We start from the raw sequence: 20,203 nt of genomic DNA, 5'->3' as shown, positions 1-20,203 counted from the left end.
TATTTTTAAAAAAATTGACTGTCAACAACAGCACATTCTAAAATTGATAATAAATAATCAAGTGAACAGCTATGACTTAGTAAGACTTTTCTAACTTTGGGTAAACTATAAAGTTTATATTGAAGTACATTTTTATTTCTTTTAAATGTTTTTTCCTTGATCTTTTTGATTCAAATTTAATTCATGTAGCAAAACCAGATAAGATTTTAGAGATTTTCAGTAAGATAATGAAGAAAATTTCCTTCGTTTTTGTCAATGTTTTCTAGCCACATTTTCATAATCTTTTTCAGCACACAATAAACATACAAGCGAATTTCCATTACCTTCTTTGCTGTGTTTATTTTGACTGAACAGCCAAATAAATGTACAGATTCTTGATATATAATACACCTATGTATTCCTGCCAGAAAATTCCCATTTTTACATGCTAAACAAAGCTTATTATTATTTTCTAATTCTATTTCTATATGAATATCTTCTCTACCCGTTTAAAACTCTCTTTCTATATGTCTTCATTTATATCCATGTCTGTTTGTATGTATTTCTTTATTTCCTTATATACTTGTTTCTGTATGAATTTCAAAATTATTCACTTTATCTATTTTTTAATGTAAATCATCATTATCATCCAAATCGAATTCTAAATAAATATATTCAACATTCTATAAATATCTTCATTATTTTTGATTTTATTATCATTTACGGAATTTGTACAGTGAATTATCTCCTTTGTAATTATATATTAATTTTTGTACTAAGTCTACTCTAACAGATAAATTTTCCAATTTAAATGCTTTATTTTTAACCTGGTTAAAATTGCTTTCAACTTAATTAGTTGAAACAGTAGCTTATTCTTCATACCCAAACCATTTTGTCATAACTCCAAATGCACAAGGATACAACTTCATATATTTATAATCACCAAAGGAGCTAATTCAGCTGTATAATGTTAAACTCGCCTTAAAGTTTTTCAACTTCAGTTAGACAATCATCTGCTAATTATGATGCCCAATTCTCAATACAATGAGAACCTACTGTCTTCGCATAGTTGTTCATTGGCCCATTATCTTCATTTCCTTGATTTTTGTTATTTTTAGTTGTTATATTCACATCAATTAATTCATTGAAAATCTGTAAATATGATGATTTATTTAAAATTAGATTTTGTAAATATCTTTTACTCATAGCACAAGGAATGTATTTTTCATTTTTCATTGGTACTAAAAGTGAACCATCATTTTAGTTTCTTTTACAGTCTATTATAAGTGTCGTTGATTTTACAAACACTTGTTTTGTTCTTGAAAATTAACATTTATTTAGATACCAAATAAAAAAAAAATGATTAATATCATTCCTATTATTCCTAATGTAATATGAAGGTATTTTATTTTCATTCTCATTTTTATTTAATTAAATTTAAAATAAATTTCTAAGCACTCATGAAGTGATATTTATATTGAGTGAAAAACTAAACATGTGCTGATATTATGGCTTAAGGTTATAAGACTGAACAGTAATAGCCTTTTTTAGAGCTTTTATGCTCTATCTTAACAAACATGTTAAGTATACATTCATTATCGGGATAAAGAATCTAGTGGCTACTTTCATTATCTTCTGGTATTGGAATTTTTTTTTACACATCCACCAGCAGCATCAATTGATTTAAATGGAATTGACACTTAAAAGTAAGATTCTTTGTACATTTGTATCTTCAGTTACACCAGTGAACAGTAGAGTACGCAGGATTTTAGTTCGGGTAGGGTTTTCAGTATAGGTTGATCAGAGACCCGTGGGGTTTTCGCCCCCCATACCCCCAAACTATAGGTGAACTAGAAATTTCGGGGGGGGGGGGGGTCTTTTAGTGACAAAAACTGATGAAGCATTTCAATACATATTTATGTTTATCCCCAGTTTTATAAATTTTTAATTTTCTGGAAAAACTATAAGTAAAGGATCTTACATTACATTTTTAGGCTACCTAACATAGTTTACACTTGAAAATAATTAAAAAATATTCGTTATTTTAATGAATTTCTTCAAAATTCGAATTTTTATCATTAATATAAATTATGATTACATCATTGTTTTATTAGTGTTTGGATGAAACTAATATGAACATTTCAGAATAGAACTGATTAAATTAGTAACTGAATTAATTAAGGTCTCAAAGTTACTGCATTCTAAATAGGTACAGATAAAGTTATAGAAACTTATAATAAGGAAAAATCGATATGGTTGAGACCAACGTTGAGGACCGTATATAAGTAAACGTAACTATATTTCATTGACGGTGTGTAACAGACTGGCTTTATTATATAAGTGGAAAAACACCAGTACCGGCTTGACGAAATTAATAATGTTAATAGTAATAATAGTAATAACGATAAAGAGGCAGATAAGCGGTGTAGAATTGATTACTCAACAAAAGTTAACGTTATAATTTATACTTTATGATTTGTTGGTAAAAGTAACTGAAAATGGTTTTGTTATTTGATTTATTGAAACATTTACTGTTTATTAAATGGGCTTTTATTTGCTTCATTGCTTGCTTAAATTTAAGGTATTATTTTCTTTTCAATCATTTCCATTAATGCTTCATCTTCTTTTGATCCCATTTATCCTATGTTTTTAAGTGGAATATTAAACGTCCCTTATTGTGTGAGCATTCTATTATAACTCTATATAAAAAAAAGTTGTGATTTATATTTATTTTAAGTTATAAAATGATGTAATTTACTCATCAAAATACATAGAAGTTGGAAGTTTTTCTTATAATACTTATAATTTATATATTAATAGAATGCTATACCGAATGTGTTGTCTTTTTCCAACAAATGCGTAAAACATAGCAAAAACTGTTTTGCGTGGGAAAGAACCGAGAAAGCTATCTACTGATAGAAATTAAATTTATACCATACGAAACGGAAAATTTTAATTATATAATAGAACTACAACTACTATAAAACACACATAATCATAGTAAAACCAATACGTTCATCGCGTATTGTATTTGTTATGTATTGTAGTAAACTAGTAATATACATATAAGGTGTACGACTGTAGGCTATGCTATCGGTATATCGTTGGGTTTTCCTCGTACCTTATACTTATAGTCGGCTTCAGCCTTCTGTCTTTTGTCAACTAGTGTAGTAGCCAGTAGGTAGTAGACGTACGTCGCGCCAGCCCGGCCCATTTCGAAATATTGGAAAATTTTTGCACCAATATTTAGCATGTAATTAGCATGAATTTGCATGACTAAAATTAGAATGTTGCGCCAGCCCGGCTCATCAAATTTTGGATTTAACCGTTAACCCAATATCATGCAAATTCTAATTTTAGTCATGCAAATATTCATGCTAATTACATGCTAAATATTGGTGCAAAAATTTTCCAATATTTCGAAATGGGCCGGACTGGCGCAACGTACGTTAATAGTAGTGTTCATACAGTACGCGTGAGCTATATAGTGTGCGCCACGTACTGTACCAATAAGTGACAGCATTACTCAATGTTATAACATGAATAGTGTTTTTTCGTAAAATTAAAAATTTTATAAAAATACGTTAGACCATTCAGTTTAATTCTTTTTCTTTTCCTATTAATCAACCCCATCCTACAGTATAAATATATAACAATAATAGAACTATAAAACACACATAATCATTGTAAAACCAATACATTCATCGTATATTATATTTATTGTAAATAATTATATAATAAATATAATAAAACACACATACCTAGTCATTGTAAAATCAATACATTCATCACTATTCACGACTAATTGAATTTATCAATAAATGTAAAAAATTAAATACATAATTTGTCAATAAAATCAATATAATCTGTCATAAAAAAGTTGTTAAAAGTATAAAAATTGTATGAAAATATTAATAAAATTTGGAATAAAATATTTTATCAGGTTATCATGGCTGTGGGCCAACTTGTCCATGCAGAATGCAGATACCCGTCCATCATATGACCTGCTCTTTGGAGAAACATTAAGAAATTCCCATCGTCATTGAGAGTATCAATATACTCCCTCCGAGTAGCATCATGTAGCATCCAAAATCCATCATGTATTGTAAATCTCATCAAAAACACTCCGTGTAAAAACATCGCTTAGTAAAAAAAATCGCTTAAATTACAAAAGTTGTGATATGAAAAATTAGCCAAGTAATTTCATAAAGTCATTAATATAAAAGTATTTATAACTGTTTGTATTTATTGTACCTTGTGAATTTATTTAGTGCAAATAATTTTACTTAGCTTGGCGCAGTTACGATTATTTATGTGTCTTCAACTATAAGAACCAAATGTCTCGATTTATACATAAATATTCGCATAAATTTGCATATTTTTACTATAGTTAAGCTATAGAACAATACAACTATTTAAATACATTCTTCTAATAGCCGCCAAGCTAAGTAAAATTATTTGCACTAAATAAATTCACAAGGTACAATAAATACAAACAGTTATAAATACTTTTATATCAATGAATTTATGAAATTACCTTGCCAATTTTTGATATCACTACTTTTGTAATTTAAGCGATTTTTTTTACTTAGCGATGATTTTACATGGAGTGTTTTTGATTAGATATCACTCATTTTTTAATTACGATTTTAGATATATGTAATTAATTTCAAGTGGTGATGAAATGTATTTGTTTGGAGAGGAGAGGTATATTTTTATGCTATTAGACCTCAATTGTTTTTTAGACAGTTTACTCTGCTTTTTTTTAACATGTTGATCTGTCAATTCATTAGAAATAATTAATTTTGCTCTTTTAGAACTCAATTGTTTTTTAGACAATATATCTGTATTATTTTTTCAATATTATGCTGTTTATTTACAACCAAATTACACTCTGATTTACGATTTGCCGTAGATGGAATACGACATTTAAGAAGAGCTACTCTTCTGTCTTTGTCACGGTTATCTACACAGGTTGTAACTCGTGCTATACTGTACTGAACAACAGAACGACCAAGGGTTGTGGCCGCGTGAACTAAAGCGCTAGTTGTGTCTGGCCCTACATTCGTATGTAGAACGTAAGTCGTTTTGTATTTTTTTTGTTAATTGTTCAAAAACAATTGATTTTACGAACAAAGTGCTGATCACTTAAATTATAGCCTATGGGTTTTTACATAGTAATTACTTATCATATTTTCACTTTACCGTTTTTATCAGAAGGTACTACCTAATACAAAAGTAAAAAACCGCGGTGGTTCTCTTTACGTTTACAAACGTAAATTTGTAATTTTTTATTGTTAATTGTTACTTGGTAAATTATACTATGGTGAAGTGTTGTGTTGTGGGCTGTACATCAAGCTATAAAAACAACCATGAAAAAAGCAAATAGGCAAATATTATTATTTAAACCCAGTTTATCAGTACAATAAAATATTATATAGAATAATTTGATAAGTAATATAAATGGTTTAATTAATTATGATACGTAATATATAATAAGTAATAATTAATAATAAAATATAACAATAAATATTAAAAAATGATCACAATGCTAATATTTCTATAACAATTAAGTAATGCAAGTCCATTTAAGCCATAGATAATAAAGATATGGATAGGCTACGCCTACAATAAATATATTTAAGGCCGCGTTCCCGGAGGAGAGGCAATTGAGGCTCTTTTATCAATGCTTTTATATTGATAGTCGATACTCGATATAGGTATACTTATTTGGCCTCAATTGTACCCCTTAATTCCCACTTATAAGACCGTTATGTCCTATCCATATCTTTATTATCTATGATTTAAGCGCTCTTCGGATAAAACAATACATTTTATCGGCTGCCGAAAATAGATATAATAGAAAATCCACCAGTCTACGGGGGAGCCATGGCCCCTTGCCTACCCCCCCCCCCTTGGATTCGCACCTGCAACGGGCACCACTACTGTATAGTACTGTCGGTTATCAAATGTTTTGTTTCACATTTATACACAAAAGACGTAAACCCGTTGTATGGAGAGGGAAATTCAGGCGGCCAGATAGTTCAACGCAGCCCCGTGACGACGGATTACGCAACGAGTGATTGCAACCGACGAGTGGAAGGAAAAAAATGGGCGGCCAGCACAAACATATACATTGTGGAATTGATGAAAAAAATAGCGTTTTGCTTAATTATTATGCTAATACTTTAGCATATAACTAAGGCTGTAATACTCTGATAAACTTTAAATTTTCACAGAATTATCTACACGACAAACTGAGCTATTCGTGAAAGTTTCAAGTCAATCGGTTAATTAGTTTAGGCTACAGGGTAGTCGACATAATTTTCGTAAAATAATATTGGTTAAATACAAGTTGGTTTTCTTGTGTAATATACACCGTCGTCGCGCGCTAGTTTCTTTTTTTATTTAGCTCTGCGCCGCGACCGCGGCGTCGGATGTACAATTGGGGTGTACCTACTTGAGCAGGTAAATGTGGTAAAGCTAAGATCTATAACAGACATTTTTGTAAAACAGTATAAGGTATTAATATTTTATTCTTATTAATTTCTGACTAAATTACCATGTACAATATTGTAGCTGCTAAGCTGCCTCGAGATACGATTGGAATAAATGGTAAATACTAAATACTATTTAGACTTCTTCTACAATACCTTACAATACCCTAAAAGATATTAATTAAATTTTGTACATTATATTAACTATTCCTAATAAAAAATAACTTGATTGATATAAAATACTTAAGTACCTTAATAGTTAATGATTTACATTACTTACTTGACAGTAATGGAACCAACAACCCTGGAATCTGCTTTCAGGAAAGGTTGATTCTACTGCATTTATTAACCCCCTTTCATAATCAGATATGATTGTTAACTGGACATAATTCAATGGCAAAACCTCACGAACAATCCTCAAGAATGACTCGTATGTAGCTTGAGTTATTCGGGAAGTCAGCGCATAGACCATCGGAAAAGACTTAAATAGAAAATACAGTCAATAGGTATATATACTTGAGAAGCTATTGGTATATAGAGGTATTTATTAATTTACTAATTATACTTACTACATTTTTTAAAACCACTTGAAATGTTAATAGACATCCTTTGGTTAGGTGTGGTGGACTTTTTGGTACCTTTTTAAATGTGCCGTCAATTCCTGCAAAGCTTACAGTTAGCAGTTCTCATCTATATTTTTGAATCGCATCGAAATTTGAGAATATGACGCCAACCCGTTCGCCTTCTACCATAAACAGTAATTGTTGTTGAAAAAAAACTAAATAAAAATATATTTAAATATTTTATTTTATTAGATAATACATGTGAAATTTTACTTTAAGGACGGATTCTGCATTTTTGTTCCATATGCTGAATTTTGATGCTGGCTTAAGGTATCTATCAGTTCTTCGATTGTAAATGGATTGTCGGAATGACGGCGCCGACGCATTTTTTTTACACACATTTGAGATTGGGAAAAAGTAAAACATAATTATGGTCATGTAAATGATTCATATTGAATAATAATATAGAAAAAAAAAACTATATATATATGTATAACTGAAAGTTTAACCAAACAAAAAATAAACCACTATACTAGAGTTGATGTATATAACAAGACTGAAAGTGTTTTATAAAACTGTTCTATAAATTTCCCGCAGACCGCAGTAAAGTATAATAAATAAAAGAAAACTAACATGGTATTTTGTAGATAAGTAAAATGTCATAAATTAAACAAAAATAACTCGATATTATCTTGACATAAATTGATTTTATATGTTACATCCTTTACATCTTGGCGTTAACGAGGTAATTCATTTTTCCTGATTAGATTTTATAATTGATTAAACTAATTAGAGTATATAAGTAATACTTACTAACTTTTAACGAGTTAAATAAATAAGAAAAGTAAGTTTAACTTATCTTGCCTACATTTGGACTTACACCTATGTTTGTAACATTGTATAGGGTGATTTTTTTTTTAAATGTTCACCTTACAATATGATCAACTTATAATATGGTTATATAATCTATTTATATTATCAATACTTTAGTAGAGTTTTTAGATATCAAGAGTTTCAAGATCTTGAATATTATATTATATATAGCTGAATACAATTGATGCTAACTAATCCATACATATTAAACTAATTTAATAAATTAAAATAAAGAATAAAGAAGATAAGCTTATTTATATTCCTATTTTTCAAAATAATTGTTAATATTAAAATTAAATTTTGTATCACTTATTTATAAAAAAAATGTTGATTTGCAAATTTAAAAAATCTCATCATTAAGTATAAGTTGGCTCTAAAAAATATTTTTGATGAAGGTAATTATATAAACGTATTATATTAATTAAACAAATACAATTAATACACTTTATATTTTAAACTACTGAAGTATAAATGCATAACTGTAAACAAATGCAATTAAATTTAGTTGGTTCAACAATTATTATAGTTCTATAAATAATAGTAAAATCAATTTAAAAGAATATTACAAACATTAATAAAGAACAGATAGACTTAAACAATATTGGTGGCGTTTCAATGAGGAATTGGATAAACAACTACATTTTTTCAACAGTATTTTTTTATTATTTTATTATATTTTATAGTAAAATATAATTATATGTTAAACAACTTCCAGCCCTGTGGTTTCTCATCTGATGTTCATTAATACACAAACAAAAATAATAAATAATAATATATTATGTATTTAAATTTTATTTATATTATAAATGCATTTAGCCATGGTATTTAAATGTTATTCATATTATAAATGTATTTAGCCATGGTGTTTACCTTTTATTTATAATAAAGATATATCTACTACAAAATTTAAGTTTGTAGAGTCTACAATAATGACAGAAGTAAAAACAATAGAGCATTATAATATTGTTGGATTTAGATGGCCTTAATTTCAAAGATTTTCCTTTTAAGCGGTTTTATTCTTAAAAATGAACTTTTAAGTTTCGACGATTCAGATTACAAATTTGTTTACTTTGTAGTATAAAATTTCCCTAACGCCAATTTAATAAAAATTAGGTCGGTAATGGAGAATATTTGAGGTTATATCATGTTATCAAATTTATGTTTGTCGGAGAACGACCCCCATCGCACAAAAATATAATATAATAATTTATTATTCTTCCATGCGTTTTAGCGTTTATTCCAAGTCTGGGTAATATTACAATATATGCAATGTCATGGTTATCTAGTTAACACACTTGTTTATTAGTTAGTCATTTATATGACGTGGCATTTATACATTGTACATGACATTTTCTCGTGCATTCGCATTCTGTGTTGTTAAGCAATAGATACTTATTACTTAGTTCATAGTTCACAAATTGACATCGTATTCACACTTTAAATTTATCAAGAAAAATATGGATTTAGAAGAAATAGAATCAAACAATGAAGTTACTGTAAGTAATATTTTTGTTTTGTTTAATTGATCATTTTTTACGGTTTTAACTGTTAATTATTTATTAAGGATTTACCAAGAGATTAAATAAAAATCTTCTTAATATTTTTATTCGTATTTATGTACTTAGTTATTAAAAACTTTAAAAAGTCATAATAGAAAATCTGTATCAATATAAAATATATCCATGTGGTACACTAATATTTACTAATATTTTAAACACATTTTCTAGTGCCAATTGAGTTCATTATCATTATGAATTCTACAAAATAGGTATCGTAATGTAATTTATATAAGATTTTGAGTATACACCCGACGAGTTGGTCACTGTAGTGGATATTAATGTGATAAATTTGAATGTAAATAAAAATTTAATTTGGATTTGATAGGTCAAACAAAAAGAATAAAAAATGGTTGGTTTATTCCAACTGTTCTGTGTTTAGAGGACGCCACATCGACATTAGTTGTCTCCGTCTTACTAGAGCGTACCCCTACCTAACATTTTCAAATTTATGTTCATCAGATCACAATACCTATGTAGCTTCGTTAGTTTAAACATTTGAATATATCAACTTATTATAGATCCTGATTGTAAGAACATTAGGTTTAGGTACCTTTTTGTATTTGTAGGTATATGGGTTTTTTACTATTATAATTAATTTTTTTTGTGATTATAAATCACATAAAAACTGATTTATTGTTACAGAAAACCCCATTACAAACACGGATAATATTCTTTTCATCAATCTTCGATAGAGGTTAAACCACTCTAATTTTAAAACTAACAAATCTACACGTGAAATGCCGAGTGTAATTTATGTTTCGTGCTAACAAGACAGAGACAACAAATGCCAGTATTACGTCCTCTTAACAAAAATATTTTCCCAGTTCTGTCTAGTTATGTATGGCATGTGCATCGTAGTGATATTTTTCCGAGTCCTTGATTCCACATTCACCTATAGTTCCAAAATAAATATTTTAATTTTTATCAAATGGTATTACCTATAATATATATACATATTATCAAAATATGTTCAAATATTAATTTTGATTAAAATATTCCATTGCGTTAATTAGTCAATTCGTTGAAAATTTTTTGATAATAGTGATAATACCTATATTTGATTAAAAAAACCCTGAACATAATATTGGAAAGCTTTTTTGAATTTATATTTGTTGACTATGATGTTTCACAAGGTTCCTGATTAAAAATTCGATTGTTTTATTATATAACTACTTAAAAATGCATTATTAAATGGTTGTTCTTCACTTTAAATCATATACCATGATTTATCACAAGTAGGCACTTATGCGGCTATGCAAAACCAAATAATTCAAAGCATTAGCTACAAGCATAAATTATACATTAAATACTATAATTATTATTTATAATCTATTTTACAAGTTATAACAATAACATATATATAATTTATATTTATGGTATGCTATTCATATGATTTTATTAATAATTAATATTAATATAATATATATATTTAGGAAGGTCAGGCAGAACCAGAAGTACCAGTATTAGCTCAAAAGAAACCTAAAAACTTAAAATATAAAAATAATTTTCAAAACAGAGATAAAAATAGCAGTGATCTGAAGAAATTGTTTAGAGCAATCAAAAATGCTAGAAAATCAGATTTATCAGTATTCCACTCTGATGATGAAGATAATGAAAAAAAAATACAGGACTTGGCAACTGATGATTCAAATCATAAAGTGTTTATTACATTCGATAACCCAAATCCCCAGATGAGGGTTAGAAAATTAGCAAAAATGTTAACTATACTTGTTCCTAATTCTGATAGAATTTTTCATAGTTATTTTTCTATAAAACAAATAATTCAAGCTGCTACAATTAAAGGATATGCATATTTGATAATATTAAAAGAAGATAAAGGTTTTATAAGTGAACCAAATGGTCTAACTCTTATCGATTTAGCTGATAAAACAGAAGCAAATTTCATTTTAAGTGATTTTGAATTTCCAAACAAAATGCATCACAAAGAATTTACTAAACTTAGAAGAGGACTAACCATAATAAATTTTACAACAAGATCAGATAAAGTTTTAGCACGTATGTTAAGAGCAGTGTTTCATCAAGATTTAAAATTTAAAGGCAAACATGTTGTGGCAGTATTTAAAAAAAGAAATAAAATAATTTTCAGGCATTACAAATATAGGATTTTGAATAATAAATCATATTTCAGAGAATTAGGACCTAGATTTACACTGAAATTACTCGGAAAAATGGGTTGAATAAACATGGACAACAATTGATAAAATACAAAATATAAACCAGTTGAAGATTTTATATGCGATTTGTAATTTTTTTTTTTTACATAATATAGAATAATAAAGTTATCATGTATAAAATAATTTCTTGATACAAAGTATTTTTTATTTATACTTATTATGTTAATCTAACATATTAATATCTTACGTTATATCTTACCAAAAAAAAAAAAAAATTATTATATTTAAATACATTTTCACATCACCATTATTTTTTTAACTCTTTTAATAATTAGATCATTTAACACATTTTTTTAAAACTTATAATTTATCCAGGGAAATATTAACACAATGTCACATCAGCAATAAGACATGATTTAGCTATTTAAAACTTAAAACAAAATGTTTATTTTAGGCATCACATTAAAAATCCTATTATAAAAATGTAATATTAATATTATGTTAATCTTGTTTCTTTATTTGTGAACATGATTATTGAAATATAACTATAGAAAATTTGTACTCGGAAACAAAATTGTTTAACTTTGAGAAAATGTCCATAATATTATATTTATATACATTTTAGTTTAATAAAGATTAAAGAGTGCCATTCCAGCATTAATACTATATAACCAAAAAATAATACGACTGAACTATATTACAGTTATTAGTTGTATAATTATTGTTTATTATATTCATAAGTTAGATTTGTTTATAAACATATTAAACTAAAGTATCTTAACTATTTAGTTAACATATTTTTATATAGTAATAATTAATAATATTAAAATATATTGTTATTCATTTTAATCAATGTAAAAATTGTAAAACCAGTTTAAAATTGAATAATACCTACTTACAACTAATAATTTTGTATTTATATATACCCAGTGTATAATACACTATTATGTCCTTAAAACTATTCAATAACATATAATATTATCTACTATCTAGACTAAACAAAAATATTTGGAGTTTTGACACTGTACAAAATTTAACTAAATACAATTCTCTTTTGAGCTATATATGTTTTAATTATGCATGACATGTATTGGAGACTATCCAATATGTATTATTTTTCTTCTATAAGGGTGGTGCTGTATATTAATTACAGATTGATTTTTGGAAGATTTATTTTTAATTAGGACGAAACCTAATTAATTTTAGATTTAAAAATAAAATTTTTAAATTCTAATAAAAAATAATTTAATTAGAATAAAATGTATTTATTATACAATACATGAGTGAATAATTGACAGTATTTGTGCTTTAAGAACATTATAGGTACGTTAATTGCGGGTTTTTAGCTTCTGGATTTTTAGAGCTTCCCACTTCCTTAGGCAGATAATTGCCATCTTTGATTATTTCGATATCAGTCACTTTCATTTTTTTACGACTTTGATTTCATAAACACCTAGCATCTTAATGATTAAAAAGTTAAAAAGTCACATAACAAACAATTTTGTATTCAATTAAATTTTTTTTTTTATATATTTCAAGAAATATAGTTCTGATATCATATTCCTATTCAATCACACAAATGTGTACCTATAACTTAAATACCCTGTCTTCAGCAAAAAATCAAAAATCAATTTTAATACTAGTTTATATACAGTTGGACAAAAATTAGATTTTCTCAGTACCTACTTTTCTGATTAATCAGGATAAAGTTACAAAAAACACAGGTAAAGTAGGTATAGCTTTTTACAAAATTATTTTATTTTTTAATTTAGAAAGGAATAATATTGTAGACTTGAAATTTCAACCAAATAAGTACAAGGTAAAGTACATTATACTTTCAAAATATCTTGACATTTGATATTTTTCATTCAATTTACGTTGACATTTAAAAATGTGATATTGGTCGATTAAAAAACATATAATAATAACAATAAATGTATGGTTTTGAAAAAAATAATCATTATCACACGTTTATATATAACAGACAACAGTATATGCTGAAAAAATTGGCTATTACAACAAAAAAATTCTTAAAAATTGAAAATTAAAATATTGATGTATAAAATATAAATAATTCTTATGGGAGATGAGAGGGCTTTTTTTTAATCATATCACTGATTAAATTATTGTCTATTAAATAACGGGGTACATGCCTATTGGCATTATTTTACAAACCATGTGACTAATGTTAAATTACACCAATTATTAGCACTGTACCTTGTATGTAGTTGAAAGTGTTTCAAAAGGTTGCCACTGGTGTGCCTTGAAAGTTATTTTATGCATGTAAAATTCTGATAGTTTATATATCTACACAAATACACAAATATTGAATTGTCTTACCATTTAATTAAAAAATATTGTAACAAATACCATGACAAAATACAAAAAGTATGTATTTTGCTAATACTTGGTAGTTTATAACTAATAACTGAATGTTTCAATTTGTTAATAGTACTCGGCTACTAAAATAAATGTTAGTAAATTTGAAGGACCTTTTTTTTTTGCTTTCTCCTATGCACTGCGGCCCGCTAGATTTTAAAGTACTTAAAAGTGGCCCGCTAGTTACTTTGAGTAGCCCATCCCTGCTATAAACTATAATTATACTACTATAGTATATTTTGCATAGGTATTAGTGTATTGAACACTTAATAAACTATTAAGTACCTATTTAATTGTATTTCATATTTTTGGTGAACCATTTCCCAGATGTCCTACTTTCTATTTTTATAATAGAATTTAAAAATATTGTCTCATTCCAAAAAGCCATATTAAATCAATTTCAGCTTTTAGCTAAGTATATTATTATTTCTGATTAGGTATACCTACCTACATATATGTTATAAATGGTGTTAACATATATTATTAGTTACTTTATACATTATATAATATTTGTTATATATAACTGTATAAATATTCTAGGCCATGGTTATATACTCCTCAGCATTTAACTCAATATTCTTAATAGTACTATGAGTTTGGCAAATAATCAAAAAGCTTCTTGGAGGCAATTAGGAAATTTTAAAATCATGCATATTATATTTTTTAAGTTTAAGTTTAAACCAATAACCATAAATAATAAAAACATTATTATTTATATTTTAAGTAGGTTAGTTACCTATCTATCTAATACTTTATCTATTTAAAATATTGAATTCAGTATCATTTTCAATTTTATGAAAAGTGTACCATCAATGTGAAGACAATCTTTTACTGTTTGCCTAACTGTATAATCGGATAACATGAAACTACATTATTTTATGTTCATAATAAACACATATATTATAAAATATGATAACTAATTTGGTTTAATCATCAAGTCGAAGAAGTTTTGGTTCAACTCACATAGTTAAAACCATAATTACTCAAATTTCCAATAGTCTGCAACCAACTATAAATCTTAAAGCAAAGTAGGTACCTTCTGGCTTCTAAATTTGAGATTAATAAAAAGGGTTGATGAATATCATGAAGTAGGTCTATTAATGTATGGACATTTCTGGTGAAATGTTCAAATTTCTATCATGGCTATGAAATAAATCAAAGACATTGGTTATTATTATATATTGAACATGATCATGAGGCATGCTGATTCATGCTGATTTTTTGGATGATGACTTTGTTGAACCAAAAATACCACAAAAAACATCAGAAGTAGGTAATACATAATCTAATGAATTATACAGTTTTTTTAACTTACTGGTTAGTATTGCCATGAGGTTATCGCAAAATGTACAAAACATGTGTTTCAGTGTTTAGGTCAATATCCTAGAATGTGGCTCATCGGTTGAGGATATATGTACATCATTTTCAAAAAATGTTTTTATTATGAATTATTGTTTTTATTAATCATGTGTTTGTTACAACTTCATTATTTTGTACTAATATAGTAATATTTAATTCAAAGTTGATATTAAACAAAACTATTATGCATATTTAAGTCCTAGTCACCTGCGTTATGTACTTGTAGAATACTAAAAATATATACTGAAATCTAGTCATTATTGTTTTGTGTTGTTTTAAAAATGATTAATTTGAAAAAGAAATTCTTAAATGTGAATAAAATAAAATATTATCTAACTAGTAATGTACTAATGTGATATCTTAAACGACTTAAATCTAATAACCAGAGAAGTGCATTTAATGCATTAAAAGCAGGGAAAACTTGCACTGAAAAATTAAAAAATATGTTCTTAAACTTTAAAATATTTAATTGCTATTTTAAAACGTATTTATTGAGAATTGTTGAAATTAACAAATAATAATTTTAAATGATCACAAACGCGCGACTATGTAAGCAAATTGTTATAATATAGTTGATACCTATTTTTTTTTATAGTTTGTAAGAATTATTATGATAATATTATGAATCAAATATGTCGAAACAATTGTGATTTTACAGTGGTTTTATGAGAAACGGGTTCATTAGATCAATTAAGACAAGAGACATATTAGAACTAAAAAATAAAAACATTTAAAGAAAATAGACATCAATATGAATAAATCATGAAAATATGCAACTATTATAAACCCTAACCTGTAGGCCGTAAAATATATAAAAATATGCAAAATAAGATTTTGTATTTGATCTATGAATAAGTCAAAATAAATTTTGGCCAATCCAATATTTTTGTGCACGTAGCAAAAACAAAAAAAAATTAGGCAAATACATTAAATTCATTAACCTTATTAGTTAATGAGTGTCATCCTAATTCCAACTATTTCTTAATCTACATTTAACTTTAGATATAGGTAAATTATGTTACACTTAATTATTGTATGAATTTTTTTTTAAATTATTGTTGATAAATTATTTTTTGCTTGGTCAAAAAACTTGAAAAATTACTTCTAGGTTTCTCATAATTTGTTATTAGTGTAAATTTTAATAAAAGTTCAGCGTAAATATGCGAAATAAATTTTTTTGAGTGTTGAAAACAAATTTTTAATAAAATTTCACGTCCAACAATATTCTTATACATTATAATTATATTTATTGATTATAGTATAATATAATAATTAAGTAAGTTTTATGTTGTTGGTTATTGTTTTACTAACAATGATAAAAAAAAATTTCAATTTTAATTTTTTACTACATATTTTCAATTTTTAATTACATTTAAAGGTTATTGGAATTTCGTCCCATACAAAGATGAGTACCTACATATTTTTGATTTTATATTACTTATAAATCCTACTAATTCCAGGTAATTTCCTTTAATACTTTAAATACTTACTAAGTTACAATGAATCGCGGAAAAAATGCCCACGGAAAAAAAACCCAAGGAAAAAAGCCCATGGAAAAAACCCACAGAAAAAAGCACTCCGAAAAAATTAAAATTAAAAATAAATGTTAATACATCTATATTTATTATATAATATATACTTTTTGTAATGATATGCTCACACAGTGTACTTGATCGTTCTCGAATCACGACCTCGAGAACCCTCCGACGATTAGGAGGAAGGTGATAGCACAATTTTAATATTTATATCTAGTAATATATAACTATTGGCAGGAGCCTTAGTTATATAATAGTTATATTAACTTAATTATTTTAGTCAAATTATTACTTATTTTAGTTATTTTATTTTTATTATTGTAAATTCTTTTCTTTTATTTTTGCGTTATTACAAAGTGGCGCCCAACATAAGTTCAGTTTATTTAGATAAATAAACTGAGAATTGATCAAGTACACTTCATATAAAATAAACAATATTATTTTATACATCATATTACTTTACACTAGTAAAAAAAAAAAAAAGGCATATATAAATAATATATTGCTAATTAAAAACGGGATATAATTAAATTAAATTATAAGGAAATTTTATTTTATCCTTTATTTTAACCCGTAAATAAAACAAGAAAATTTTTTTTGTAAATCTTTGAAGATTCACAATTAATATTAAAAATCAAAACAAGGATATTTATATGTGCCTGCGTATATATATATATATATATATATATATATATATATATATATATGTATACTTTATAACCAGAATACATAATATTAATACTGAATATTCTAACACATTTTTAATTATTTAATAATTGAAATAATTACTGAATATCAGAGAAATATATATACTATTATTATTTAGAATATTACGTTGATAATACACATATAATTTATATATATTATAAAAGTAACAGCAAATACTTTAGTTCTAAGGTAATACATATTTGTCTTTACTACGGTTTTTGCTTTTACCATATAAAAAATATATATATATATTTATATATTCAATAATAATAATATTAAAAAACAAACATAATAAATATAAAAAATAATTGTTTGTCACGATTAAATATTATTGCAGAACACAATATATCCACAAAATTTTTTTTTTAATTAAAAAAAAAAATTTATTAAAATATTTTTTCTTAGAAAACAAATTAATATAATAAAATAAGAAAAAAAAAAAAAAACAAACAAACAAACTGACATATGCAAAATTTAGAAAAAAATCAGTTAGATAATAATTATAAATTCCCAGACATAGATTTTAATAACATCTCAACAGGGTGGATTAACAAACTTAACAAAGAAAAATTAATAACAGAATTGTCAAGAAGACAATTATTAACATCTGGTCTAGTTCCAGACTTAAAAAGTAGGCTCCATAAATATCTAAAAGGAGAATCTACCCCTGACGATTTCGAAAAACAAATAGATAACATAAAATTTATTTCAGAACCAATTACTAATTCCGTCGATAACACAATAAAAAGCAATATGACTGAAAACAAAAAACCCTATTTCAAACCAACAAATTTCTCAGGCTCCATTTCAGAAAATATTGATTCGTTTTTAAAAATATATAACAGAGCAGCCATCATAAATGGTTGGTCTGAATCTGAAAAGGTTCAATATATCCCTGTATTCTTAGAAGGCTCCGCTCTTACATTTTATGACAATATTGTAGATAGCGGAGAAGATATTAAATGGCCTGACTTAGAAAAGAAACTTAGATTAGAATTTGAACCAATAGCTCAAACGGACATGCTCCGTCTAATGTTGGAAAAACGCAAACAATTACCGGATGAACCTACAGTATCATATATTAACGAAGCTGAATCTTTATGTAGGCGTATTGATAATAATATGTCTCAAGAAGAGATGGTTCGTAATATCATGAAAGGCTTAAACCCCTCCATAGCACGATATATAGGAATAATGGGCAACCAAAATTTATCAGAATTAAAAAACAATGTACGTAAATATGAAATGATCGAATTCATGATCGCAGGTGAAACACCTAAATCTTCATTTGATTTCGAAACAGAAATAATAAAATCAAAAATTCAACAAATAAACACTAATAAAAATAGTAAAGTAAATGAAATTGACAAATTACGTGATGAAATAAAAGACATGAAAGCTATGTTTAGCCAACTCTTAAAAGATAATAAAAATGATATACGTCAGAATAATATAGAACAAAAAGATCCCTATAAACTTAATAAACAATTAAATCAAAATGACTTTAACAACCAACAGTGGCAGACGCAAATGCCGCAAACTTATAACTCACCATATAACAATTGGAACGCAGGTCCAACACATTATAACCAACCATATTTTCCACAAAATCCGATAAATAATAATATGCAACAAACAAATCAATCCGCATATAAAAATAAAGTCCCTAATACTCAAAGAAAAAAATGCTCTATTTGCTCTAAAACTAATCATTCAGAAGAAAAATGCTTTTTCAAAAATAAATCAAGCTTAACCACTTGTCAAATTTGTAATAAATTCGGACACACGGCCAATAATTGTAATTTGTACGTTAACAAGCCAAAAAACTAAATATAAGGTTAAACACAGCTGATAATTGTTCACCTTCCATTACAGCATCACCTATACAAAAAATTAATAAAATTAACTCTACACCCGACGCACTCTTTATTGAAGCTAAATTCAATAATACTATCTTACCAATAACAATTGACACGGGCGCAAACATATGCTGTATTAGACAAGAACTATTACCTAATAATTATACTATAACACCTACCACAGTACAACTATCAGGACCGGACAATAAACCGTTATGCGTAACGGGTATAAGTAAAATAAAAATCCAAATTGAAAATAATTACTTCGATATAAACACCCATGTAGTAAAAAATTTATCTAGCACAATTATACTCGGGAATGATTTTCTAATAAAAAACAATGCTCTAATTGATTTTAAAGACAACATCGTTATCTTAAACAATAATATAAATGTCCAACTAAAAATAAATAATACAAACGCGTTAAATTGTATAAATAATACAAACAATATTAAGGAAATAAAAGGTAGCATATTTAACTGTCCAGACAACTTTGCAATAGCTCACTATACATCTTCAGACCTAAAAATGAACAAAGGCATAACAAACCTAATATACAAAGTGTATGGTAATACTAGACCACAACTTTCATTACAAAAAATAAATGTAGGAAACACCATACCCACAAATAATAATAATAAAACTATATTTCATCTAATAACAAAAGAATTACATTATAATAGACCTAAATACGAAGATCTAAAAGCCTCTATCCACAACCTAAAACTTCAAGCTATGAAATTAAATATTTTAAAAA

General features: G+C 26.3%; 1 protein-coding gene and 1 pseudogene across 1 annotated transcript; one reads left to right on the top strand and one right to left on the bottom strand.

Moving 5' to 3' along the window:
• Positions 1-6,387: 6,387 nt before the first annotated feature.
• Positions 6,388-7,455, bottom strand: LOC149060791 (uncharacterized; annotated as a pseudogene).
• Positions 7,456-9,369: 1,914 nt separating this feature from the next.
• LOC107171007 (putative ribosome production factor 1) lies at positions 9,370-11,669 on the top strand. The gene is made up of 2 exons (XM_015521240.1): positions 9,370-9,408; positions 10,905-11,669. Exons 1-2 carry the CDS (start codon positions 9,370-9,372, stop codon positions 11,667-11,669), a joined length of 804 nt encoding a protein of 267 aa, XP_015376726.1.
• Positions 11,670-20,203: the final 8,534 nt, after the last annotated feature.

This window comes from Diuraphis noxia, unplaced genomic scaffold, assembly GCF_037042655.1.
Source record: "Diuraphis noxia isolate RWA-SAM2 unplaced genomic scaffold, SU_Dnox_SAM2 contig0001, whole genome shotgun sequence".
Lineage (NCBI taxonomy): Eukaryota > Metazoa > Arthropoda > Insecta > Hemiptera > Aphididae > Diuraphis > Diuraphis noxia.
The sequence above is the reverse complement of the archived record's forward strand: the minus strand, read 5'-3'. Positions and strand labels throughout refer to the sequence as shown.

Excerpts from the sequence above, each read along its gene's own strand:
- LOC107171007 (XM_015521240.1), top strand. The coding sequence starts at position 9,370 with ATGGATTTAGAAGAAATAGAATCAAACAATGAAGTTACT. Across the intron at positions 9,409-10,904 it reads AATCAAACAATGAAGTTACT|GAAGGTCAGGCAGAACCAGA; the intron begins GTAAGTAATATT and ends ATATATATTTAG.